At 39.8% G+C, this 26120-nt stretch overlaps 3 protein-coding genes across 3 annotated transcripts in view; all 3 read left to right on the forward strand.

Moving 5' to 3' along the window:
• Window positions 1-14819: 14819 nt before the first annotated feature.
• Window positions 14820-15655, forward strand: LOC311054501 (transcription factor HES-2-like; the record flags this gene model as incomplete). The annotated part of the gene is made up of 3 exons (XM_084070513.1): window positions 14820-14909; window positions 15017-15200; window positions 15324-15655. 3 exons carry the CDS (start codon window positions 14820-14822, stop codon window positions 15653-15655), a joined length of 606 nt encoding a protein of 201 aa, XP_083926639.1.
• A 5443-nt stretch (window positions 15656-21098) lies between these two features.
• On the forward strand, window positions 21099-22052 carry LOC311053564 (transcription factor HES-2-like; the record flags this gene model as incomplete). Its single annotated transcript, XM_084069174.1, has 4 exons — window positions 21099-21188; window positions 21311-21406; window positions 21529-21616; window positions 21724-22052. The coding sequence occupies 4 exons, from the start codon at window positions 21099-21101 to the stop codon at window positions 22050-22052; spliced, it is 603 nt and encodes a 200-aa protein (XP_083925300.1).
• A 1146-nt stretch (window positions 22053-23198) lies between these two features.
• acot7 (acyl-CoA thioesterase 7) overlaps window positions 23199-26120 on the forward strand; it is a 62707-nt gene continuing 59785 nt past the window's right edge. Inside the window, exon 1 of the mRNA XM_084070490.1 lies at window positions 23199-23402. Within this exon, the coding sequence (XP_083926616.1) occupies window positions 23350-23402 (53 nt within the window). The 5' untranslated portion in view covers window positions 23199-23349. The remainder of the gene's footprint in view (window positions 23403-26120) is intronic.

Consider the following 26120-nt stretch of genomic DNA (forward strand, 5'->3'; position numbering starts at 1 on the left):
CCTAATTCATGGGGCAAATAGTGATCCATAGATGGACTTCTTGGACGAACGCCCAGTCTTATTTGCATGCATGCAGGTTCACTGGCATCAGGTTTAGATATCGCGTGGACATTAGAGTTGAATGCACAGCTTCTATGGGTCCATCTGGTGGCTTTGGGAAAAAGTGGGGCTTATGCACGAACACTGATTTGATAAACGGCTATTAGCTTAAAGGAGTAGTTCACCCAAAAAAATGACTTATTTTCTATCAATTGCACACCCCATGAAGCCTTGAATCCAGGCCCTGAACACCTGTTGCGAAATCCAGGGATTTGTTTTTGTCGCATTCCTACCGTACCAGCTAATGTATCCGGTAGGAGACACAAAGTAGATTATTTGTGTCTCCTACCGGAAATACACCCAGTCATCAAATTATTGGTTTAGGAATGCCACAAAAACAAAAATAAATCCTTGAATTGAAGGCTTGTTTGTTTGTTTGTTTATCTATTTATCTATTTATTTATTAATAAATGAATATAGAGTTAGCACACCAGAAAGTAAATATCCCCGTTTGAAAGAAACATGAATTGTTCCAGAGTTGGAATTGTAGTCATGTATATTACTAGAATATAGCTTTACATCTGCTATCCTGATTAAACTTTTTTAATCAAACAATTGAGTTCGGGCCACTCTACGCGGCCCTCACACCTACGTTGCACCGCTGATCTGACTGATATGCCCATATGGAGATCTCTGATCTCTGTAGTCCTTGTCCCTTTTATGCCCATATGGAGATCCCTGATGTCATCAGTATATGCCCACATATGATGATCTTTGTATATGGCAGTCCATGTTCCTTTTATGCCCATAAATGGAAAGTCCCTTTTATGCCCATATATGTAGACCTTGGTATCTGTCAGTCCTTGTCCCTTTTAAGCCCATATGTGGAGATCCCTGTTTTCATCAGTATATTCCCACATATGGGCATGCCCCATTTTGGCATGCCCCATTTTGTTTGCTGATGCCACACATGACACATTCAGGTTAGACAACACATTCCATATTTGGGCGTAGATGCATTGGGAACTCCTTTTATGGTTATGGCTGTTATGGCTGAGTCATGGCCTGCCAGCTGGTCCTCCCTTAAGCCAATTTTAGTTTTGATTGGGATGGTGCTAGTTTCATCACTTTGAAGGCAATTGCCCTTTTAAATCTGCATAATTATAATCAGCATTTGAAAAAAAAACATATAGGCTATAGTTTGAATTTGATCATTGATAGACAATTGGGTAACACTTACTATCCATATATGCATTATAAACATACTTATAATGTATTATAATCTGCTTATAACACTGTATAATAGTTATAAGAACTCATTAATGCTCATAATGATTTCTAACAATAATCATAACACATTATTAAAGCATTCTATAATGACTTATAAGGTCAACTATTATAATTGTCTCTATAATATTTTAAAGCAACAAATGACCACTTATAGTGACTTATAATGACAGTATAATGCATTTTAGCAGTGATTTTTTTACATTATATGGGTGATTATAAAGCATTATAACATGATTATATACAACTAAATTAACATGGGAATTGTCATTATAAAATGGTTTATAATGTATTATGATTGCACTATGAGTACCATGAGTGCTTAACTGTAATTACAGTGTTATATGCATATCCAAATGCATTTATACTTGACCTTATTTATAAGTCATTATAGAATGCTTTATAATGTGTTATGATTATTGTTATAAATCATTATGAATATTTTTGACCTCTTATAACTGTAATTGTGTTATAACAGATTATAATGCATTATACTGACATTATAAGTCACTATATGGTCATGTGTTGCTTTAAAAGATTATGAGACAATTATAATAGTTGATTATAGAAGTAATTATAGAATGCTTTATAGTGTGTTTCACTATTATGGGTATATTGTTATAAATCATTATGAATATGTATGACTTCTTATTATACAGTGTTATGTTATAACAGATTATAATGCATTACAAGTATGTTTATAATGCATTATAGACATGGTATGCATAGCAAGTGTTACCGAAAAGTGCACTCATGCGCAAGTACCATTCGGCAGCATCAACAACGTTTAGCCTGTAGGACAGCAAGCAAAATGTATATGACATCGGAGCCCGGCGCATGCATGACACTATATGATTTTGCAGTTCATCACTATCCACATGAGCGCCTTCTGTTCTGGCGAGCAGCTCCCAGGGGGGTCGAGTGAGTCTCGTGCCTGACGCGTGCCTGCCTGGCCCATCTGTTGCACGGTCCAACTGTCAGTCATTGGACACCGCGCGCGAGGTTAAATTTTAGGAAGGGGCGGGGGATTCCCACGAGTACCCTAGCCCATACAATAATTGATTCATTTTAATGTAATAGATTTAAGCTTTACAGACCTGTCTACTCCCATTAGGCTATACGCTATACGCAAAGGTGCCATTTTTCACTGCATTCGAGCTGCATTCTAGGTATACATTTCATTTCATCTTTATTTATTCCATTTATGGTTTTACATGATTACATTAATTTACTTTATTTTCTATTTTCTTTGACATATTCCACAAATGAAAAGGAGCAGGAAGAAGATACATCGTTTTATACCTCCCCCTATCGTCAATTAAAAGTCATCAAATAATATATGATCTGTCCAATGGCTACCAACCAGTACATCACCAAATAAATAAAGTAGGCCTATTATTATTATTATTATTATGATTAGCTATTATACATATTGTTATTTAAGGGGCTGCTTGGAGCTGATTTCACATATCACATTTAATAAATAAAATAATTCACATACATGTCTTTTAGAGCCCCTGCTTTACTTTTCACTATTTGGCACCACAATTATCAAGTTAGTCACAGCCGTCAACTGCATGCAGCGAATATGAATGTTTACCCCATGTAGGATGCAGCCTAATCATGTGTTGGGCACAGGGCAGGCTATCTGGAGTCTTTTCCCAGGGTCCATTATGGACGCTCCCATAACTTCAAGTAATGTGAAAATCCCCTTTGAATAGGAGGCGGGCAGGCGGCCCATGCCAACGGTTTTTCCTTAAACGTTGAAGACAATGCCTGGGCGAAAGCCTGGGATATTCCTTGCACGCGTCAGACGTGCGGCAGTTATTCAAATTCGTTGCAATTATTCAGAGGCATGGACCTATTGTGATCGCATCTGTCACCAAGCGGGAACATTCAAAATAGGACAAGTGCCTGATGCAGACGCGGCAGCTTAAGTTTAGTTGCCGCAGCCTGACAATGTTCAAACAGGCCCCTTTTATTTAATACAAGCAAATAATAGCAGGCCTATAGGCCTATAGACATTAAAAAGTGAAACCCTGAAATAAGCAATATAAAATATTAGTCATATTCGCCTGTATTTAACAAACCCATAGTCTATATATTTTATAAAAATGTGTTTTCCATTTAAAATGTATATTCTTTAACGTTTAACATAACCTCTTTATTTATTTTTGAAAGTCTATCCATAGGCAAATGTTAAAATTCCTGCTGCTTTGCAGTGGCCTATAGCCATAGCTCACGCCCATCTGTCTGTCCAGCCAGCGGCTTGCTGGTTGGCTCGTGCCATAATTGCGCTCTCTGGGAACCAAGACGCGTGCAATGAGGAGACAATGAATCTTTTTTTGAACAATGTTTGTCTACAAGCCATGTTAGTAGACCTGTGTATCTCTAATAATGTAAGGCCTAATATGAGGCTATGATCTGGACACATTGTTTTTTTTTTGTTGCCAATAATGCTATTAAAGTGATGATTTTCAGGCTCAGCCATTAGTGTTAAACAATTTAATTGTTCATTGTATGCATTATACATTCTCAAGAAAACCCATCTTTTGACAATTAATAACAATGCAATAATGCTTTATTCATGAGTAATGACACCAACGAGATAAAAATATTTTTTATTTACCAGAATATTTGGCTGTGGACTGAAAAGAACACCACCACACAAGAGAGAAAATTGTTTTATTTTATGTCCCACGTCAGCCACCCCTCATGAACATCTGTTTATAAGCTGCTCTGCTCTATCATCTATCTATCTATCTATCTATCTATCTATCTATCTATCTATCTATCTATCTATCTATCTATCTATCTATCTATCTATCTATCTATCTATCTATCTATCTATCTTTCTTTATATAATAAAACATGACCACAGAAAACAATCAAAAGGCATCAGCGATGTTTACAAAAAGGATTTGCCAGAGCTTGGGATATAGATGTGAAGTGCAGACAACAGCTGTAAATGTGATTTCTATCAAACCTGTAAAATACAAAACGATATAATTAATGAAGAATTATACTGTAATTGTTAAAAATCCCAAGGGTTAAGATATTCCTCAAAGGTGAGCTTACATATAACAAGCCAGACTGTTCAAATGTGAATACATAAAATGTTCATGTTCAAAAAGGCATTTTGGGCTTGAACACATTTAGATTCCAAATAAAAGTTAAATCTCTTTATTTTGATAGTAATCAGAGCTATATGTGGTGTTTGTGGGTCTTCCTGTCTCTCCAGCTCATTAGAAATCACAAAATGCACTTTTCAGGTGGGTCACCAATTTCACCCAATCAGGAGAGAGAACCCAGCAGCTTCAATTAATTCCAATTACAGTTGTGGCATATCTCGACCTGTAAATGCATTTTATATGTTTACTAAAGAGCTGATGGGGAGACCCTTGTTACTAAACAAACACTCTATAGCATGGGTCTTCAACAGGGGGTCCGGTACCCCTAGGGGGTCCTCAGAGTTAACAGGGGGTGACCAAAGCATCTGTATTGTGTATTCAGGAGAATTCACCGAAAATAGCAGATCTAAGCTCTTTTGGCAAAGAGGTTGTTTGGTGTGGAGGGGGGAAAAGAGCAGACCAAATACATTTCTGACACATTAATATAAAAGATCATGTGTAAATAATCATTAATTTGCACAATGCTGATAATAGTAGGCTACTGTTAAACAAGTCTATGAAATCTATGAAAAGGTTCAATATGCAACACAATTGACCTATAGTGTCCCTGCTTCATATCTCTCTCTCTCTCTCTCTCTCTCTCTCTCTCTCTCTCTCTCTCTCTCTCTCTCTCTCTCTCTCTCTCTCTCTCTTTTTCTCTCTCTCTCTCTCTCTCTCTCTCTCTCTCTCTCTCTCTCTCTCTCTCTCTCTCTCTCTCTCTCTCTCTAAACTATAAAATGTGAGTGCAATAGGAGGTTCTATTCTTTTTGGGTGTATAAGAATTTGTATGTTTTATACATTTCTACTTGACTTTTAAAATGTTTTGCCTTTGTAAAATGTATTTTACTCTAGCCAAACCATATATTGCTGACCTAAAACCTCATACCTTTATAATGGTTATTATACTACTTTAAGTTTAGGGGATTTTTTTTTTTAAATAACACATCCCTGTAATCATTTACCAAAGTATTACCAAATGATTGTCAAATATCAATCGCACCCCTGACTTAATAAATCCAATATCAGGTAACAAGACTGAGGCTTCGAGCAACAGATAGTAAGTTAGTTAAGCAAACTGTGAGCTTTCAACTTTCAAGTCTGGCCAATCCATTCAGGCTATCTTGAAAGACAGTCTTCTTTTCAGAGTGACCACCTCACTGTCATTTCCAACTCACCATGCTGACATGACATCCTCCCAGGGCGACGCAGTCATCCGTGAGCTGCAGTGAGAATGTACACGGTCAAACTTTCTCACACTCGATCTCATCTCATTAGTGAGTGACAGACATGCACGACACTGAGGGAACACGCCTAGATGAGCGTCGTTTTCAGTAAAGACTAAAGAGTCAAAAGGCATATCTTTTGCGGTTGAGACCTTGTTGTGCACAATCAACTTGACATTTACACCTTTAAAAAATGTATGCCGATAAAGTCTGTTTATTATGGTAACTTATTTATAAAGCTGAGACAATTCAGTGTGTGACAAAACTTAGCTTTGATTTAGAGTAGGCCTATGACAATCCAACAGGCATAAATGTAACATAGTCTATATCTTGCAATCTTGACATACGTGTCTTGGAGTTTGAAGAAATAATTCAGTAGCCTATAGGTACAAAATAGTACAGCATAATAGTAGCTTAATAGCTTATCATGTTGGAGAACATCTTTCCATTGTATTGACATAGCACTAGCAGCAGTAGCCACAAAAAGCCTGACGCTATTATGCTATACGCTTTAGGAGGGTTTTCGTTATAGCATATAATGTTTGTTTTATTGTAGCCTACACATTGAAGTAACAGACTGTGGTCTAATTGTGTCAACGGTCAAAGCAGACATTAGGCTATTATTCAATGTAGTGTGTCCACTCCAAATAAAACACTTCAAATAGGCTATATAGCTTTGTTTAACATTTAAAGGTGATAAAATAACAGGCTTACCTATGTGTTGCTTCGGTCCTCCTGTCCTGTGAGCGTGGTATGGGAGCAGCAGGACTCAGGAGCGTGTTGCAGCGCGTGGACGGCTGTGGGTGCATGAGGGCTGGAATCATACTGAGCGCCCTTTTAGAACACGAGGCTGGTGCTCAAATGAGCACACGGCGTTCCCTTTGTGGGCGGACACAGTGTCATTGTCCACGCCCACATATGGCCTGGCTCAGTCAGCAGCATGGGTTTGTTTAATTGCAAATACAGAATATGGGCTTTTTAGTTATTATTATAACCTTGAATACACAAAAATACACGAACAATATTTGTATTTAGGCTATACCAGTATAAGCCTGTAGTATCTGATTTACCAAGGCCTGAAAATTAATGCAAGCATATCCTAATGTTTTTTTGTTTTTTTTAATAGATCATGTTGCCTGTTTGTTTGTTTGTTGTAATTTTCCATGCAAAAAAAGCATTGCCATTTCAGCTCCTTGAAACATATCTTAGATGAGCAATCAGGATCATAACTATACCATCAAGACACTTTTATCAATTGAGTTATCATAAGTTAAGGAAACAGGCTACTTTATACTTAAAATGTCTGTGATAGATAGATAGCTCCTCTCACCTGTCAAGAACCACTTAATGGTCCCAATTTCTCCTCAACTTCAAGATAATTCATCGGAACAGCATAGCCATCTGGTGCCTTTGTTCCCCTGGCTCGTGCTGTTCTCGTGCCCCTGATAAAGCTGCACATTGGAGCCCCCTCCGCCCCTAAATGCCCAAGAGAAAACCAATGTTCAAAAACCGCGCCAATAAGCCGTATGTCCAATACCTCGACTAGGGACCTACCAGCCTATTTATTAGAAAAAAACAGGGTGGCAAAAAAACGGGAGAAGGCAAAAACTACAATATATGTATATTTTGAAAAACAAACAAACATATCAACTGACCAATTAACGTCTTCTCCAAAAATCGCTTATGAAAATTAAATGGCTTTTGTCAAAAGTGGAATAAGTTGATGTGCGTGTGTGCTGCTGTGTGTGCTTTATCTGAGCTGTAAACGACATAGGCAATTGGACGATTGCTTGTGTGACGCTTTACCGTCGCCAACTTTGAACACAAAGAAATATATAGGCTTATTATTCCACCAGATGTGAACCCTATACCTTTAGCTTGGGTTTTGGCTTGGGTAGGCTCTTTAGATATTAAAATCCTGTCTGGAGGAGTATAATTTCATTCCGATTTTTGTTTTCGCCAGCCACCTCTATGCTATATATTGCTTATACAAATACACATTCTCTTTCACCTTTGCAAGCAATTCACCATGTTTTACCATTTATAGTAGCCTTTGTGCTGTATCAGTAGTATCATCAGTTAAGCTTAATAAAATAACCAATGTAATTTCTTATTAACAAAAAATAAATCGTGACATCCTACAAACTAGACACTTTTACGCAGATTCTGGAGTTATTGATCTTTTTAGAAAGGCAAATAAAAACATGAAATAAAGAATTACACCAAATTATCCGTAGCCTATACATTCAGGTTTAAATCACTGAAATTTGTCTTGGCATCCTTATTCTTATATCATTAAGTAATATTGACTCCTTGTTATTTCTGTCAATCATGTAGCAGATGCCTTCTGAAAATAGCGTTGTTTTAGGCGTGGGATAGCTTCTTAGCCAATTTTGATAGGTCTACTTTTGCCTCAAGCGCGCCACATACCCACTGTGGCACAACTCCGATTGTCAGACCAGACACACCCATACCACAAACAAAACAAAGTGGTTGTATGGGTGCTATGTTGAAGGAATAGGCTATAGAAGCTTGATTTCAGTAACACCGATGCTGAACCATTTTTGTGTTATCTTTCATGTTAGCACAAATGTTAGCACCTCTGAATCTCAGAATTTCATTTATATTATTGCAAGCAATGCATATAGAGCATTAAAATCTCCTCATTGTCAGTCAGGGCAATTCATTATGCTCAGTTTAATGGTGGAACAAAGTGATACAGATTCATTCACTAGAAAGGGGGCTCTGCTGAGCTCATATCTCCGCCAGGATGCCTAGCCAGGGTTGTATAAGCTGGGAAGGGGGGAAATAGTATTTATATGATGGTGCAACTTTTTGTGAACATGCATGGAGCAGATTGCCAGACAAATTGAGTGCTCCTTCTGGAGAGTATTAGTATACTTTCCAAGTATTGAAACAAAAATCTAAGAAGTTATATCCCCCAGTCCTGCAGAATAGCAAGGCATTCTGTCTTCAGGTGAAACATGTATTAGCCTGTTTTTGTTTTTGAGCAAGGCACAGCAATGTCATAGCTTGTCAGGTTTGTAATGCTGGCTTGACCAGTCATGTTAGCTTTGTATATAGGTCCTAGTATATTTGTTTTGAGTGAGTGTGTGTTTGTGTGAAGATGGTTGAACATTATTAATTCTGCATGTTATTAATGCTACCAAGATAGTCAACTCAAAAATCAAATGACTCAGTCTAACTGAATACTACAACAACACTACAATACCACTAGAAAGCAATTCATTATACAACCATAAAAAAGTGCTCCTCGGAGCACAGGTCTCTGCCAGGTCAGGTATAGGTTATTGTGGGGCAGTAATGTTTGAAATTTGCCAATCTGGATGGAATATGATACATGGACAGATCTGTCTTGATCACATGACTATAGAGATAATGTGCACCGATTTGCGTGATGTTTGGACAAAATGTATAGGAGTATATATCCTGGTGGGGCTATAACAGGACAATGTTATAGCCCCACCAGGATATAGTTGGAATGTGAGTGCAAAGTTTCATAAGGCATTTTGTTCAAAACAAGCTCCTGCAAACTTCAGATGCCAATCTTAGCTAATCAGGATGGATTATGAAAAATCGGACAGATCTGTGTTAATCACATGACTATAAAGATAATATTGGGTGATGTTTGGATAAAATCTGTAGGAGTAATATCAATAAATGTGTTTTGCAAAGATTGGCCTCCTGGTGGCGCTATAAAAGGCAGATGTGAAAAATGCAGGGTAGAGTTTTTTTCTTGGCCTCTAGGGAGTGTGCGTGCAAAGTTTCACACAGATCGTCCAGTTATAGGTAAAAACACGAATCGGCCTGTTATAGCGCCACCATAAGGCCAATTAGAAAATTGTAGAGTTGCATCTCTTCCTTGGCCTGGTTGTTATGTGCTTGCAAGGTTTCACGGAAATCGCAAGCTGTGTTCATGATTTGAGGCATTTTGTTCAAAACGAACCACTCCTGTAAACTTTGGAAGCCAATTTTAGCCAATCAGGATGGAATATGAATAATCTTAAAGACTCATTTGGTTTAATGACTATAGAGATACTGTGTACTGTGTTGCGTGATGTTTGGACAAAATCTGTAGGAATATATATACATATTTTTTGTTGCAGAAATCGTCCTCCTGGTGGCGCTATAACAGGCCGATCTGAAAATGCTGGGGCAGAGGTTCTGCTCTGACATCCAGGGAGTGTGTGATTAGCTGTGATCGGGCCAACGGTGCCGGAGATTAGCTGTTCGCAGACAGAAGAACTCACACACACACACACACACACACACACACACACACACACACACACACACACACACACACACACACACACACACACACACACACGGACAGACAGACACACGGACAGTCTCTGCCATGCCTTCGGTCTGGCGGAGACAAGGAGAAAATCTCACTAGTATAAGACAAAACTAAAGAACTAAAGAAGTGGCATGGCCTTGGGGGATGGCGGTTGGCGGTTCCAAGCTGAGTCTGATGAGATGAGATAAGGCAATGCCTTTGGAGACATTTGAAAAAACGGACCTGGGGTAGTCCAACTGGTATGAAAAGTTAATCAGCTATTTCTTGCCCCACAGCAAACCCTCCATGAAAGTTTTATTGTGTTACATGAATCCATTCGGAAGTGACAAATGGCACTTTTTGGCCAATCTGTGTTAAAAGTGGCATGGCGCAACAGTTTAACCTTGCCCATGACAACACTTTGTAAAATGTTGTGGTATTACACATATCCATTCAGAAGTTATATAGGCCATGCATACCCCCTTTGGACAAGTCAGTTTGAAAAGTTAACCAGATCCTCCTTGGCCCAAAACATTTTAAGTTTTGTCCAAATTCAGACAGACAGGCAACAGATTGGGGAAAAACAATTATCTCCTTGGTGGAGGTAGCATAAAAACTAAAGTATGAATAACACCTTCCAATGTAAAATGGTAAAAGGTGCATTTATAGCGCCTTTATCCAAAGCGCATTACATTCACCCATTCCCACACACATTTCCACACAGACAGTGGAGTAAACCATACTCTGCAGTTTTCTAGTAGCTCATTGGTCTATAAGTAACTGAATGCTGCTTCTACGTTTAGTTTTGATTCAGCCAGGGACAGAAAGCAGACCTTTCCTATTTGACCTGAAATTTTATTTTGGCCCTAAATCTTCAATGCTTTATAAACCAATTGTAGTGTTTTGAAATTGAGTCTTTGACAGACATGAGCCAGTTTAAGAACTGGAGTGATAGGCTCCACTTTCTTATTAGTAAGGACTCAGGCAGCAGCGTTCTGAATCAACTGCAGTCATCTGATATCTGATTTTTTTAAGAGACCTGTGAAGACACCATTGCAGTAGTCAAGTCTAATATGCCTCTCCCATACACTTTGGGAGCCAGTTGTAGCCAGTTGGTATGTAATATCACAAATTATGGCCTTCTTGATCCAAGGAATAAGTAGATTTAGATTTATTTTTGTGGTCCAGAAACATTGGAGAAACGTTCAATGACAACGTTTCCTCTGGTGATAGGGTTGCAGGAAGACATGTCAAGACATGTCCCTAAAGCAGGTGGAGTGACTTCTTTGGCCTATTGGCAGGGTGCACAAAAGGTCCACACACACGCGCACACACACACACACACACACACACACACACACACACACACACACACACACACACACACACACACACACACACACACACACACACACACACACACACACACACACACACACACTCACACTCCAGCCCTGGGCCTTTGGCTTGGTTGAGATAATAATATAAGTGGTCTAGATCTTTTGATATTCAGTTGCTGGAGCAGGTGTGGGCAGCCTTCAGCACCCTGGACAGTGAATATTTTTAAAGACAAAAAAAAGATTCACTGTCCAGGGTGCTGAAGGTTTAGCTGCCCACGCACCTGCTCCATTCCACCAAAACTCAAGACCACTTATATTACTGTGTGTGTGTGTGTGTGTGTGTGTGTGTGTGTGTGTGTGTGTGTGTGTGTGTGTGTGTGTGTGTGTGTGTGTGTGTGTGTGTGTGTGTGTGTGTGTGTGTGTGTGTGTGTGTGTGTGTGTGTGTGTGTTAATAGCTGGATAATGCTTTATATGTGTGTTTGGCCTATGTTGATGCGCCTTATTGCCTCAGTAAGATTTTTTAAACTATATTTCTGGACACCTTGCAAAGGCGGTTGATGTTTAGTTTATTTTAGATGTATTTCATTTCAGTGAAACTGTCATGTTTGGCTCGTATTCGAAATCATCACAACTTGCTTATTGGATTCAGAAATCAGACCCTATCCTCAGAAGACTCAAACAGTAACAGACGCTATTATGGTGACAATTTCGGCGTAGATTTTGGCTTGGGATGCCAAACGTGCGAATGTCGTCATGAACCTACGATGACGGACGGAATCCCCGAAGTCTGGATCGAAAATTGGCCGGTATGTCGTTCGTGACAGAGCGGAGTGCTCTGCTCTCCCCAACAAGACAAATGCGACTCGATGGACGCTTGGTTTCACGCTTCACTGCATTTGCATTCCCCATCTGGCTGAACATTTTGGCTCGTGTCGGTCTCATGCCAGAACTTTATAGGGACGCGTTGATCGTTGCTTCGATCAAGGCAAGCTGAATTCAATTTAGCATATAGTAGCCATACATATATACTATACGTTCAATGGAACACACGTCTCCTGCAAGAATATTCACCGTAAAGCCCAGGATTTGTATGTGAATTACATATAGGCTATTAGTGTTCATTAAAACGGGTAATCTGTCACATGTGTATATATAGCCTATATCTCATTAGTGGCTATTTTGTGTCATTATTATTTTCATCACTTACATTCAAGGCCTAGCCAATAATGTTCCTAATTGATAACATTCTAAAAGTGAAAATTTGTGTTTCACTAGACTGAACTATTAAGTCTACTACTGAATACATTTTAGTGTACCGTAACCTTACTACCCGACATATTGTACGCATACTACCGACACAAGTCTTTGTATTACACATTTCTGCAACAAGGGATCATTGTCCTCATGCCACACTGCACAGATGGAAAGTAACGCTGCAGCGTGGACAAATATAGGCTCCCAACAGAAGCCTCTTGGATTTCTTTATTTTTGAAGGGCCCCATTCCCAGACTGGGTTTCGTGGCAGTTATTTGGGGCCCCATGGGGCAGGAACGGACGCGTGCAAAACTGCGTATCCATATCGGGGGATGGGGGTAGATCCCAGTTAAAAAGATAATAACTCAAGCTGTAGACAGGGCAGCTACATCCGGACAGCGTCCCCTTTGTCTTAACTTGGTGTCAACCTGTAGCCTATGTTCACCTGTTCTCAAATGATAATGTGTTCAAATATACATTTTATTTAAGCATAGTTGAGTTTTATAACAAATAACAAATGATGCAAGTTCAGTAAACCTCGACAATGCTGTGCGTAAAACTTGCGCGTAAAGCGCGCGTAATTCGAGAAAGTATATGCTGTTAAAGCTCCCATGTTATATGTTTGTCTATAGCTCCACTGTCAATTAAAAATTCTACATATTTTTTCAACTCTATAGCCTCAGGGTTGCATCAAAACGACTTTAAAGCAATCTATAAAATAGCAGCATTGTGTAGATGTGCCTTGACCCACGCTACACTCCTCCCCCTCTCTCTCCAAACTCCATGCAGATTGAATGCCCAAACAATGCCTTATGGTTATTTGGGGGAAGAAAAGAAAAAAACCGCGTGGTTTATAGAACACATTGGTGATGGGGCACGAAACAAGAGCAGGGGCTGGGTTGCCGCCGGTGGGACCCAGTGTAGTGCAGTACTGCAGTTGTAGGGGAACTTGTGAGTGGGGGGAAGGGCGCCAGATGCCCATCTGTTGCGCAATGGTGGCGCGTGCCGAACGCGTGAATCCATCCAACTGCAGCTCACCGAAGACAGAATTGTTACATATATTCATTCCATATACATAGCTATATTCATAAATGAACATAATATAGGCCTACAGTATATGGTGTATTTGTTTAAAGATTAACGAAGGTCACATACGGAAAATACTTTTATATAAAATGGATTTCATTCTGCGGATAAGAAATGTTAACACATTTAAAAAATTCACCGTGTATTTAGCTGTTTGCATCCCATTTGAACCTTTTAATTCATTTGAATGAAGTTTGTCCATTTAATGACAGTCACACACACAGCATCCTATTGTCGGTGCAGGTTATCACTGCCCTCCAGGCTGCTGCTGCTGCTGCTGCAGGTGAACCTTAGATACCAGACATTGAAAACATGTTGATGGGGGGCTCATCAAGCAGATGTTAATCCATACATCCATACATGGCGTGGCTTGGGTTTCTGGTTTATTATTTCTGAATAGATTAGGCCTGCTATCAGTAACATTCAGCTGCTGGTTCTGTGTTTGGCATCTGTGTCAATTCGGTTCGGTTTTTATGGAAAACACGTTTGCCATAAGCATAATTTATATATGATGTATTTACTGATCATATATGATCTGTTCTTTGTATGATTAAGATATTCACAATAGAGGTTACCATGCATTTACTCAGAGATGACATTCTATATTGTAGACAAATGATTTTTATCATTAAATGAACGAAAAGCAAGTGAAAATGAATGCCCCCCCCCCCTCTCCATTAATTATTAAATACAAAATAATGTGGTCACCTATTAGGCTAAATGTTGTGTCAAACGGGAGTATATACGTCATATGTGTATGTATGATGTATGTACAAATAGTCTATAAGTCTATTGGAACACTGAAGGTTTCTAAAATTAAACGCAATAGAATAGGCCTATCAACCTTTGGCTCTGTGGCCCTGCATACCAGAGCTATACGCAGGGGCACACAGCAAAGACCAGATGGTATTGAGTGGAGCGCCAGTTAGCTGTCCCAGAGGCATTGCCCCCCGTGTCAAGGCGACAACACAATAGCTTGTGGTCCCTCCCCTCTGACGCGCCGTGCCCACATAAATAGCAGGCTCGCCGGGTCTACGGCACACTTGAGCTCAATCTCTCCAAGAGCAAGTCTCTCTTAAGCTACACACACAACTTAAAAAGCACAATAGCAAACGAAATGACTCCTAGCATCACACCAGAGGCAAACCAGCCTTTCCCTGCAAGGTCCACTGTGGCCCAGAGAAAGCAAGCTAACGAGATGAGAAAGGTAAGAAAAGTGGCAAACTTGTTAATTTAACTTGTGGCATGTATTACATTTACTCTTATTTGATTCTTGCAACAGCTGACTAATGATTTGTTTTAATATGTTTCCAGACTCTCAAGCCCTTGTTGGAAAAGAGAAGGCGCGCTCGCATCAACGACAGCCTGGCTCACTTAAAGACCCTGATTCTGCCTCTCGTTGGCAAAGACAACGCACGATACTCGAAGCTGGAAAAAGCTGACATTCTCGAGATGACCGTCCGATACCTCAGAGACCTCCCCTCAACACCAGTCAAAAGTGAGCAGCCTAATTTCTCATACGACAACGTCTCTTTATAATGTCAGAATTTCACACGTAAAAAAGTGAGGGATATTCACTTTTGATCAGACATTAACCAAATCCATCTTTCCCCAACTCCAGGCTCCGCAGACAGCTACAAAGACGGCTACAAAGCGTGCCTCCAGCGCGTCTCTGCTCTGCTTCCCAAAACGAACCTGGACCAAAACGCCTGCCAGAGGGTGAACGACTTCATCCAGCAGTCCATGTCTGCGACCATCACCCCGACCTGTCAGAACTGTTGCGCCCAGAGCTCCAGAGCCTTGCCTCAGCTCCAACAAAGACTCCTGAGCCTCAAATCCAGCCTCAGCTCCAAGACTGAGAAGCAGTCTCACAGCGGCAGCAGCGGTGTCGCTCCTAGCAGAGCCCAGCCGCTGCCACAAGCAGTGAATGCCAGCATGTGGAGACCTTGGTAGATCAGATGGGCGTCTTCTCTGTGTTATGCCTTTTTTATTTATGCTATATAAGATATTTAATTGTTTTCTATTTTCATAAGTCGTGTATTAGCCATAGAGATGAGGGGAAAAAATAAGTTTGAGTTATACTGTATATGAAAAGTTATGAATTAAGGATTTGGCTCATAATGCGTTTTACTGGCCAGTCCAGATGAGCTCAGATCTCAAAGAAACCGTAAAGTCTATGAACTTTGTTAAATGCAATCCTCTTTGGGGTTTCAAAGATATGGGTTGAAAGCAACACTTTTGTAAAACCCCAAGGGTTATTTTGTTTGAGGTTTGCACGATGGACTTAAAGTATTTTGGTCTGTGCAAAAGTATAGTCTGTAAACACTATGTGTTATGTAGGGGTTTGTATTATTTATGGACGATATTTAAAAAAAACTGATCAACACTTGTATTTGTGGACGATTTGTGAGAACAAAAACAAAAAGTCTGGTTGTGGTGCTTCCGATCTTAAATAAAAATATCATTCATTTGTACATTGTTGTTTTGACCTTTATTGCATGTTTTTGTATCTGCTAACTTCTGAAGAATATGAAACTGACTTGGTCAACAAAATGCACAATGATAGAGCGGGACCTGTCTGTCCCTGATGAAATAAAGGCGCGCGTCTGACAGTTGCTGGTTAGAGCGCAGGTGGCCCATTGTTGGCTATATGACGGCGCCTCTCTGTAGCTCCTTGCCGCCAAATTCGTGGGAATTGAACCGTTTGGGATATGGGGTCCACGGTGCCTTTAAAAGAAGACACGTTGGTTATACGTGTAGCCTATTGATAACTATTTATTAATGAGATATATTAAGCAGAAAAGGGAAGATACAATCCGCACTCTCTGTGGATGAGTATTTTCTTTTGATAAAGTTTATGATCCGCAGCAGCCAGCAGCAGTTTACCAAACAGACGCATTTCGTTCTATTAAGCAGAACCACAGGCAGAGCCCCCCAAAAGTTGGATTCTTTAGCTAACCTATGTCACCGTTCACGTTTGAAGCCTAACTAGCTATAGCTACTAAATCATTATTTGGCTCTTGATTTGTAAATAACAACATAATAGAATGGAAGAGTAGCCTAGACACGATTAAAAACATATATAGGCAATGGCATATATGCAATTGAGACACAAGAACAGTATCCACCCTGCATTTTTTAAATAAACGAATATTCATTAATTGCTATTCCTATTAGCTTAGGCCTTATTAGAAATATACATTATTATATTAAAGGCTGAGATAAAATAAAGAACATGCTTTAACAATGTCTTCTCACATTTCTTAAAGTATACAGTGAATATTATTTCGTTAGATTATCCGATAGAGCTGTAAAGCACTGAAGGCTACAACACAACAAAAAATATTTGACTATTCTTTCCAAAACTTTCCAAACCAGCTATTCTTTCCAAACCAGCTGTAAAATGCTTACAATGTAATGTTAAAATAATTTTGAAAACAAACATAGGCGCCATAAATATCAATATGTTGGATTGCCTCTCTGCATCCTATAGGCTACATTTTCATATTTAAATGAATGGAATCCAATAGCTTCCTCAGAAATCAAACAAACTATGCTTTGGAAAAAGGTTGACAGTAGGCTATAAAGCAATAATTAACTTCTTTAACGTTAAAGTAATGTCTTTCTGTGCACTGCTCCTAATAGTTTTGGTAAAGGATTGGTAAGAGGACACATTTCACGTATGTGCAATACAGTGACAAAAACACCCCAAGGAGAGAGGACAAAATTACATTATATTATTATTATTATTATTAGGCTATTAGTTGCTTTAATTGTCCATTTCAGGCATCAGCGATGAATAACGTTTTGTTTTGTTACCTTGTGTGTTTGTTATACAAATTGGAGGGCAAAATGGTCATGCGTCAAAGCAGCATAATAAAGGGTGAGTAGATTAACATTGAAATAAGTGCAATATGGGAGAATCATGTTAAAAACAAGCTCAATCAATAGTTCCCTTTGTTATTATAGTTTTAGAATACACAAGTTGAATGTCCCTCTAGTCTACACCACTGTAAAAAATAACTTGATAATAAAGTGCCTCTTAGGCAGTTTCAAATAATCCGCACTTCTGCTTCCTTCTGCCTACTTATTATTTCCTCTCCTCTTTTTGCGTATCTCTAATATTATCATTCTAGGATTGAGTGAATATTGTGTATTTCATATTCAGAAAAATACATTGAATTGTGCTACATGTTTAAATAAATTTGGGCATTTTATGCTTTATTTCAGAAAGGAAAAACAGTGATTAAAAAAAACGGAACAAAAGAAGAAGAAAAAAACACGAACAGACAAAATTGGAACTGTAACAATGCACACATTTAATCTCATAATTGGGTTCTCATCCCTGTATTTAAAGAGAACAACAAGCACGTGTCAAAACACACAACTCATGTCATGATTACTGTCAGAATATAGCCTATGGATTGTGTTTATTTCTTAGAATTTGAAGAGCAGTGACTGAAGAACCAATGCTGCATGGGATAAAAGTATAAACATAGTATACTCGGTATCTTCACATCACATGGAAAATGTAGTCTGTCTGCATGCCACACACACTTTACATCTACCCATCCTATTTCAATAGATCCACCATCCTCCAGCTTTGACTTTTAATTCCCACGTATCGGAACATTCTCAGACAATGGGTCTCTGTCCATCCAGCAAGCGCAGATGGGTTACCCACGCCGAATTTGCCCAAGAGACAAAGGGAGACTCTAACCGTAAGCGCAGAATGGAATACTTCTGGATTCCCTGCTCGCCGTTTCATTGAAGGCCCCCGCGGGGGTGCGGCGGGCGCGTGCAGCAAGTGTGCGTATCAATTTCAGAGCTTCGCTTTGTTCCCCGGCCCAGTAGACAGGCAGGACTGGAGCAACAGCCAAACCGCTACAAATGTATTATAATGCTTCTCTGGACCTTACTGAACTGACATATTCCGAATAATAGGTTACCGGTCCATACACTGTCCTTAATTGTTGTTGATAATGTTTTCTTTTTTTTTCGTTCTTTAAAAAAGAAGACAGTTGGCTGGCACCATGTGTGATTGTTGATTGTCATACTTCGTCCAGTTACGTGCTTTGCCAGCATTTTCAAAGTGAAGGACCCCCAGACAGTTTGTTAGCTATTCTAGAAGAGCAAAAAAGAAGCACCCAAACAAGATTGATTGATTGATTGATTGATGTACTTTATTTAGTAAGACATGAGAACATCAGTACATAGTACAAATTCACAATACAAGGTCTACTAAACTGGAAGACTCATTAAGCACTGAGCTTGTTTAAGATGAGATCCCCATGCACACACATCATGATGACATAAGAGACAGACAGATATACACAACTACTATACAGAATGTCATACAATCAGCTTACAGGTTACTGGTATGACGAGAAAAAAAAATGTACAAGAGAAGAAAAAGAAAGGGGGGGGGGTAGGGGGGTAGGTTAAGACTTGGACAGGGGCCATTTTCGAATTGCAGCCTCCTGAAACAACATTAACCAATGGAAAGCAAAAAACATATCTTTGCACCCCCATCGAAGCTTGCATGGGGATTGCATTTCGGCATCGTCTAATATAGACAAACAAGCATTCATTGCGTGATAGCGGGGACGCTATAATATCTAGAAGCCAAGCTTGATAGGCTATATGGTAATGTTGTAAACAGGCGGGGTGAGAATAGTATGTTTCTATTGGACAGACCCCGTCGACAGACATGAAACATGCACATTGCAGATGGGCACCCACGCCAAAATGCACGTGCATTAAAGTGTGTGTGTGTGTGTGTGTGTGTGTGTGTGTGTGTGTGTGTGTGTGTGTGTGTGTGTGTGTGTGTGTGTGTGTGTGTGTGTGTGTGTGTGTGTGTGTGTGTGTGTGTGTGTGTGTGTGTGTGTGTGGCATCTATGAGTCGTGCGTAAATGTTGTGCGTAAATGTGCTTGTGGCGTGGAGGGGGCTGCAATATGTTGCTGTTGGGACATGGTAAGCGAGGGTTGGACAGGTGATTGGCTGTTAAGGGTGATGTTGAGGTTTGATAAAGAGAATGGGGTGGGGTTGGGTGGGTGGGGGGGGGGGGTGTAGGGGCTCAGTAACAGACTGCCATCTGGTTTCCATGGCGCGTGCTTTGCGCGTGGTTCCCCTGTGACATGGTATTTGACAGGTCGTTAGACTTTCTGGAGGTTTTCCACAGATTTTTTTTTTAATTCTTGAATATGTTTGATAAAATAAGGTTTATATAATAAAAGGTTCCAGAAAATAACGTTGATATGCCAACTTAACTTGTACACTAAACTTGTATGCGTAATCATACATTTGATTCGAAAGCCATTCGTTTAGCCACCTGAGTACACAACAACACATGTCTCTTCGTTGCCACGCAAATCCTCGCTCATGCAAAACCCCTCCCTAAACATCAGCAGCAGTGGGGAAGGCTTACAGCCTGTAGGTAAGCTATACCCCCCATCTGAAATTGAATAAAAACGTCATATGCACAACCTTTGTTGTCTTCGAGCAGATGTTATTTGAAAGTAGCGTGGCTTGGGTATCTGTGATTGTAGTTTTAACCATAATACCCAAGCATGACCCCTACTCACTATTAGACGTATTATAGCCTAATTTAGTTTATAACTATAAACGTAGCCTACCACAGTCTATTTTATAATACCCATAACACGTGGTCAGTAAATAATAATGCGTTAATTAAACCAATTAGATACAATTAAACAATATAGCTGGCCACCTGACCTGATGCTTGGACCATTATCGAAATCGAGAAATGTATCAATTGTAAGACAATGTAATCATATCTTCAAAGTAACACATGTTTTCAATACACATTTTGTTGTTACAATTTTGTTGTTACAATATATATATGTAAGATATTGTCCAGAGCAACATTTGGGTAGGCTACTGCGCATTTACGCACAGCTAACCAACCGCTTTTTAATTAAAAACATGTTACTCTGAATTACGTGATATGGTGCAAACTAATATATAGCAATTTATATGACCTTCTGGAAGAGTTTATGGACTGCATCATATGGTTTTACGTTTACAATATACGAATGTCAATTGAGAAGCGTCTTTACGCACTCATGTCAAGCTTCTTGACGCATATTTTGTTTGCACGCTTCTATAGATCCTATTTTAAACACGCACTTCAATTGTTAGGCTTGGATGAGGTTAGAGAAGACAGATGGTTATCATACTAAAAGTGATGCTTCTTTAGGGGTGTTTCAGACTGAGGATCAGGTCCTGAGTCACATTGTGGCGGCTTGGGGGCGTACCCGTGACGCGCGTAAACCGACGCCAAGGACCTAGATAAATACCGCAGTCCATGGCCATTGGAGACACACTTCCACAGAACACTGTTCAAGACACACACATACAAAACTATAGATTCAAATGTCTCCTAACATGAGCTGCGAAATCACCCAGTCTGTTTCTCCGAGGCTAACTGTAGCGAGGAGAAAAGAGGCGCTTGAAATCAGAAAGGTAAGGAAAAGTTTTTGTGTCATCATAGTAGTCCTTCAGTGCGTGTTTCCCATATGAATTAATTGTGATTATCTAAAGGTGTTCATTCAGTGGATTAACTCTTTAAACTGTGTTCTTTTCAGACTATGAAACCGTTGATGGAAAAGAGAAGGCGTGCCCGCATCAACGACAGTCTCGACCATCTGAAAAATCTCATACTCCCTCTCACTGGCAGAGATGTAAGTTCCAAACAAAATAGCTTGTGTAATAATAGCCTATGTATCGCAATTAAAGAAGAATAAATGCAGTAAAATTAATGAGAAGGCATTGTTGTTTAACATTTCTTTAATATTTTCTCCAGAAGACTCGCTACTCCAAGCTCGAGAAAGCCGATATCCTGGAGATGACAGTGACATTCCTCGGCGACATACCCCCTGTTAACAACAAAGGTATGTATATATTTTTTGCGAATTAAAATTTGTATTTTCTACTTAGTTTAATCCTAATCGTGTTGCTTCTTGAATTACAAAACTAACAACTATATTTCCCCCTTCAGTTTCTGCAGACAGCTACAAAGACGGCTACAAAGCGTGCCTCCAGCGCGTCTCCGCTCTGCTTCCCAAAACGAACCTGGACCAAAACGCCTGCCAGCGGGTGAACGACTTCATCCAGCAGTCCATGTCTGCGACCATCACCCCGACCTGTCAGAACTGTTGCGCCCAGAGCTCCAGAGCCTTGCCTCAGCTCCAACAAAGACTCCTGAGCCTCAAATCCAGCCTCAGCTCCAAGACTGAGAAGCAGTCTCACAGCGGCAGCAGCGGTGTCGCTAGCAGAGCCCAGCCGCTGCCACTAGCAGTCAATGCCAGCATGTGGAGACCTTGGTAGATTTCTGTAGAACTTTCAAGAGGCTGATTCAGTCAAAAGCCGGTGAATGAAGTTGACATGTAGATGGCTTCATTTGTAGGCCTACATATCAACTAAAGCTATGGGTTCATTGTCTTTTCTGTGATGAAAAGGAAGCTTTGGGTCAAATTATCCAAGTTGAGTATCATATACTCGCATTTTAGCGCACGAGTCTGTTGTCCCGTATGACCTTATGGTAGGCTATAAGTTGACACGTTTAGGCAGTCGCGTTGTTTTCCGAAATCTGCATGTATGTATTGTATTTTAAATTTAGTCCTCTTTGAGAATTAAATGATGAAGGGCTATTAAAAACGCCCAGTAAGACCCAAAGGGTCATTTTATATTCATTTGCACAGTATGGCTTCAGTATTCTGAGTCTGTGTAGATGGTCATTGTAAACATAATATTATGTTATTAAGTATCTCTGTTGGGATGTGTTTTCAACTTCTTTGCTATTCACTGCAAACATTGTGTGCATGTGTGTGTGTATATACATAAAAAATAAAAACTACGAATTCGTAGGAAATTCTTGTAGTGTATTTTTGTCAAAAATACATGAGTCAGTATGGGGTTTTTACGCACGTGCGTAATTACGCGTACGCAAATATAGCCTACCCTAGGCTATTAGGGACGCATCTTTCGGTTAGAGCAGACAACAAAGGACGCACGTCTGGTTAAGCCAGCTGTCAGACCGCAGGGTCATAGACTGTAAAAAGAAAACAATAGGTTCATAGGTTACTCGTATCATTTTGAAGACCCAGTGGACTGCCCGATTGTTGTCAAGTGCGCCTCTGCAGGCACCAAAAAACATTGTTAAGAACACGTGGTCTATGCTGCCCTCTAGCGGCCATCGTTGTAGTCATAACATCATCAAAGAATTTATGTCATTTTCGCTTTGATAACTTGATTTTTATATAAAATATGTCTTTCATTGGTTATAAAACTAAAGGACATTATCATATCTTATATTATCCTATATTTCTTTCCTGTTTTAGCCGATTTTGATGGCAGGCAGACTAATTACCGAAGACCAGGATGTCAAATAAAAACGACACATAACATTAGCTAATTCAGAAGCCTACGTGCACACACAGTTGCCTACTACACATAATGTTCACTTGGACATGTGTGGTCTTAAATGAACGCTGTCCTACATCTGACTCATTGTAGCCTATTTCTCAAGAGCACGAGCAGTTTGACCGCAGACAGTAGCCCGTCTTGACAGTCTTCCTTTATGTGAGCCGAGCCGAGAGCAGCAAAGCCGTAACAGCTTGTCCTCATGTCCGCATTAGAGTCGCCAAGAAGGGCTGAAAACTCCGTCCATTTATGCAGGTAAGCAGCTGCTCAACACACCGACATTTCAAATGCGCACGTTTTCTCAGCAGGAACATTCAAAACAAATACGTACACATTTCTCTAAAGCTGTAATCTACGACGTAGATTCTACGTCCCCAACAACTAGCGTCCTTTGCCCCGTGTATCGCTACAAAATAATACCACTTTCTGTCGGTAGGCTATATATCTGTCGACAAATTAGTACACTACCTAGGCTGACAGGAATATGAAAAAATGTGTACACGTTGTTTTATCGTTGGCGGTCAGAAGTGTGTAGGGCATCGCGTGTCGTATCATACGACACTCGTATTTGATGACATCAACAGTGATGCATCTCTAGTTAAACACGCAACATCAAGGACATACATAGTCTATATAGCCTACTATAACTTACGGTCGCAATCCTGAGAAATGTAATACATCTTATTGCACAAAAACAACATATTATATGCCTAATGAGCTAGAATAGCCTTACTTAGTCTACCTGGCTGCCATCATTAATTATGCGTCATCATTATACGTCATTATGCATTATATATACATTATGTGGACTAGCGACATAACGAGAAAGGGACAGCAGACAACTATAGGGCGCAACGCAAGTGTGTTGTTAATTTGCCTAATGATGTAAATGCTAAACCTATTTTTTTAACTATAAGTAAACACTGACTACCCCAAGCGTCTCCAAACCACAGCCTGTAGGTGGAGCCATTGCCATTCAGTGTCACATAAGAAGCTGTTAAGTTCTCTGTGTCAGTCTGGTGTACACACTGTGTCAGTGTCAGAGTACTTTCTGGGAAAATGTCCCTTGCCAGAAAGCATTACATTTTCTTATTATGATTATTATTTTTTGCTGAAAAGAGTTGTGCACTTCTATCTCGTTTGGGTAATGAGTAATAATATGCATTAATATAATCAAGCTTATGAATGGGTTTGGTAAGGATCTTAGCAAGGCCTTCCTGCATGCCCAGCAGGTGCAGGGAGTTGCTGAAATGAGCACTTGTGCCCAGCCACTACCCTGGGTAAATAAGAATAACAGCATTTAACTCCAGTAATAAAAGGACCGAGGGTGATTGTCTTGTGATGATTTGTCAGCTGCCATATGTGCCATAGGGCTGATACTGTCCACAAAAGGAAACAAGGCGCTGAGGACTGTTAAATGCCTTTTTTATTTGTAAGGTCAGGTGCAATATCATTACTAACTTTTCGATGCCTGGGCATCTATCTGCATCAGGGTCATGTAGACTATGTTCACAGTGGCAGTCCAAATCTGATTATTGTCCTATATCCGTATTGTAATCAGATTGGTTTCATCAAGTCTGAACAGGAAAAAAAAACACATGGAAGCTGATTTTTGCTAATCAGATTTGAACCAAATTTCTAGGAAGTAGTTTGAAATGCGTTTGAAATCTGATTTCTAAAGAAGTCTCAGTCTGGACTCTTGGACACTGAAGCCTGATTTTAAGGTATGATGGTGTTGCTTGTCAAAAATAGCCTAGCTTGCAGATCTACTATTTTTGTCTATCTCCACATGACAGAGTATTATAAGTTAAGCATTAGGCCTTCTCACGCCTATGTCATTACGTCATTATCACTGTAACCAATGCAGATACGATAAGTTATTACTTTATTATCAGCTCACACTGAAATTTGTCTTCCGACCATGTATGCAACACATAGGGCCCTATCTTGCGCGCCGCCTTACCCCTTATGCTTAAACTTATTAGCCATGTTTGACTATTTTGAAAAACATTTTAAAATAGTTCAACTAGCCGATCTACATCGACACGTTGTGAGCTTGTAGATCGGCTATTTGAAATACTTTAAAATGTTATTGAAAAAAGTAAAAAATGGCAAAAAAGTTTAGGGATAAGGGGTATGGCGGCGCACAAGATTAGGGCCAATACTGTAATACACACATTTGACATAACACAGAAACAAAACAAAATAAATTACATACATAAAAAACATGAAGACAAGAGCAATGTCCACCGCTTGGCCTACCCCTGGGTCGATAGGTCGACGATGTCTGAATACACAAATCCAATCTGATCACTTGCAAATAGCAGTGTGGACAGTCAGTCCTAAAGAAACAAATCAGATTTGCCTGCAGTCTGAACAAAACCTTAAGTCTTGTTATGGTCTATGATTGATTGAACCTCAACGAGGCAGATGACTTGAGGTCTTGCATTGCCTTGTAGTAACCTTTCATGCCTGGTAGTATGAGCTGACCGAAATGGCTGGCTGGAATGAGATATCATTATTCATCTGTTATAATCTTATTGATATGTTGCAGCTGGTGTCTTGTATAGGAGTTATAGTCTACCCAAAGAGTTTGGACTCTGAGCCAGTGGGCCTCGGTTCAGACAAAGCTTGGGGCCCACCAGGATTCCAGGGGGTCCCCAATAAAATGAGGAAGAGTGCGTTAGGAATGAGCGAAAACAGCCAATCTCCAAGCTTGTGACCTGTTGTATTTTTGTAGATCTTTTGACATTGTTGAAAATGTTGGTGCCAGGTGGAAAGTGCTTAATTTCACTATATAATTTCACCAGCTAGAAAAGAATGCAATGAGAGAATGTACTGTATATAGGCTTCTTTCTCCTCACCTACAGTATAGACAGTAGAATTCTGTACTTGATCTAATATTAGGGATGTCCGATATTATCGGCCGATATTAGCATAAAAATTGATATCGGGAAAATATCGGTATCGTTT

The sequence above is a fragment of the Gymnoscopelus microlampas genome (genome assembly GCF_963454915.1).
Source record: "Gymnoscopelus microlampas genome assembly, chromosome: 10".
NCBI classification, from domain to species: domain Eukaryota; kingdom Metazoa; phylum Chordata; class Actinopteri; order Myctophiformes; family Myctophidae; genus Gymnoscopelus; species Gymnoscopelus microlampas.